The sequence below is a fragment of the Musa acuminata genome, chromosome BXJ2-10, assembly GCF_036884655.1.
Source record: "Musa acuminata AAA Group cultivar baxijiao chromosome BXJ2-10, Cavendish_Baxijiao_AAA, whole genome shotgun sequence".
NCBI lineage: Eukaryota > Viridiplantae > Streptophyta > Magnoliopsida > Zingiberales > Musaceae > Musa > Musa acuminata.
In genome coordinates this window covers 28626857-28629136 of record NC_088347.1, presented here as the reverse complement: position 1 = coordinate 28629136, position 2280 = coordinate 28626857, and the positions used below count along the sequence as shown (strand labels likewise).

Genomic DNA, 2280 nt, shown 5'->3' with positions numbered 1-2280 from the left:
ATTCATTTATCGAGTAACCTCATAAATGAATTAGACTAACAACCTTGATTGCATACTAACAGTTAAAGCGAAAGCATCGAAAATAATTAAGGTGGAGGCTTGTTCTAATTGGAAAGTGATTTAGTAATGGAAGATTGCTCCTAGGATTAAAGGTTTTTTTTTTTATTGTGAAAGTTTACATAACTTTGACTCCCTACTTTTATTCGAAGCCAGGTAGATGTGTGCCATTGCTATGGGTTTTTTTTGGATTCTATGCATTATATCTTCACAAATGTATGTTTCAATTAACTTTTGAGTTTTGTTGCATCAACATATTGGTTTTAATTTTACTTGCATAGATTCATTGCTTTCTATGATAAGACTTGAAGGATTAAATTTTTGCAGTCATCGCAATAAGTTTTTGGTTCCTTTGGAATAATTGAAAGACACTCAAGTTTTGACTTGACTTCTTTATTGGAATCTGGTCAACCGATGCGGCGCCCATTATTGGAATCCTCGTTGTTACGGGCTTGGAGGGCCCATAAAGCCCATAAGGCAGTGGAGTTTCCAGAAGACGTTCCGGTAATCGCTGTTGTGTCCCAGAAAATTCTGGAAGCGATCCCGAACCCTCCACGCGAAGAGATGGCCGGCTCGGCTTCGTCTCCTCCATCTGCTATAAATAATCACCGGTCGCACCTCTCTCGGCCATCACTTCTTTGAGATCAGCGGGCGGCCTGCCGTAGCAGCGGAGATCAGATAAGATGCCGTCGACGATCTCGAACCCGAACTCCGTCTCCCTTCTTCCTCTTTCCTCCCGTGGAAGAGGCAGCAGCACTCTTGGTCATCGCTTCTTGGCCCTCCATGGGGTCCGACAATCCCCTCTTGGAGCTCCGCGCAATCTCGCCGTCAAGGCCATGGTCGCCGACGGCAGAGACAGCCTTGACCACCTCCAGAGAGCCGGTAAGGTGCGACAACAGCAGGAGCCGCAGCGTCATGCGCCGAGGAGGGGTGTGGCTCCCTCTGCGCCTCTCGGTAAGATTCCTTTGATGTTTATGTTGGTCTTTCAGCATCTATTCCATGCGTTTCTGCTCTGTCTATTGTGTCTTGGAGAAAAAGTAGCAATTATCTTGGAAGAGAAATTGGATATGCCATCACTCTCAAATTCACCATACAAGTGGGAGAAAAAAAAAAACTGATTGAAGCAGACAATTAAGATCTGAAGACTCGTCATCCGTCGCAGACTCACTTGAAAATGAAAAAAATTGAAGTTCTATCTGATAAATCATTTGAATTGGGTATGCATGGTGGAAGCTCAAATGAAGAACTCATAATGCATGCTGACAAGAAAATGAAAAATCTTCTATCGGATAAATGATTCGAATTGGGTATGTATGGTGGAAGCTCAGAATGCATACATATTCTTTGTTAGAGATTGGGTAAGAGAGGCATATGATAAATGATTTTAATTGTGTAACTAGTAAATGTAGAATTTTATTGATTTCTTAAACACTATGCTTATGAGCTTTAACACCATCAATTTCTAGTAAATTTCTTGGGAAAGGACTCAAATGTGTTTGAGCTTTAAACTATTGATTTCTTTCATTTTCAGTCTACCAGCTGGTCTTTGTTCCTTTACATTCTGACAATTCTTGATTGGATTAGTTATACATTGTGAAGGGAATTGGTATTGGCTGTTGACGTATGTATTTTTCAGGACTGTGGGACCGATTTCCTACCGCGAGAACAGTACAGCAAATGATGGAGACGATGGAGAGGATCATGGATGATCCCCTTGGTTACAGTGTCACGTCATTACCTTCCGTGGGTGGTGAGGAATTTGGGGGCGGTTATAGGAGGGGAAGGACTCCATGGGAGATCAAAGAGGGGGAAGGTGTGTACAAGATGAGGTTCGACATGCCCGGCATGACCAAGAATGATGTCAAGGTGTGGGTGGAGGAAAGAATGCTGGTCATCAAGGCAGAGAAACTGCCCAAGGAAATAAAAGAAGGGGAGGAAGAAGAATGGTCTGCCAAGAGCTATGGTCGATATAACAGTAGGATCGCATTGCCCGATACCATCGACCTGGAAAAGATCAAGGCAGAGGTGAAGGATGGGGTGCTCTATGTGACAATTCCAAAGGCTTCACCTTCAAGCAAGGTCGTTGACATCAGTGTTCAATGAACTTGTCGTCACGGAGATAGTGTCTTTCCTCTCGTAACATCGCCTTAGTTTCCTGTTTCTGTACATGCATCTTGGAATGTCAAAAAATGTCCTTTAATCAATGGAGCAGTTGTGGGTATA

At 43.1% G+C, this 2280-nt stretch overlaps 1 protein-coding gene across 1 annotated transcript; it reads left to right on the top strand.

The window, feature by feature from the left end:
* The first annotated feature begins 571 nt into the window (after nt 1–571).
* Nucleotides 572–2280, top strand: LOC103968442 (small heat shock protein, chloroplastic). Its single transcript, XM_009381668.3, has 2 exons — nt 572–1011; nt 1694–2280. The coding sequence occupies exons 1-2, from the start codon at nt 741–743 to the stop codon at nt 2158–2160; spliced, it is 738 nt and encodes a 245-aa protein (XP_009379943.2). The 5' UTR covers nt 572–740; the 3' UTR covers nt 2161–2280.

Coding starts and splice junctions, on each gene's coding strand:
- LOC103968442 (XM_009381668.3), top strand. CDS start 741: ATGCCGTCGACGATCTCGAACCCGAACTCCGTCTCCCTTCTTCCTCTT. Junction 1,012..1,693: donor GGCTCCCTCTGCGCCTCTCG/GTAAGATTCCTT, acceptor TGTATTTTTCAG/GACTGTGGGACCGATTTCCT.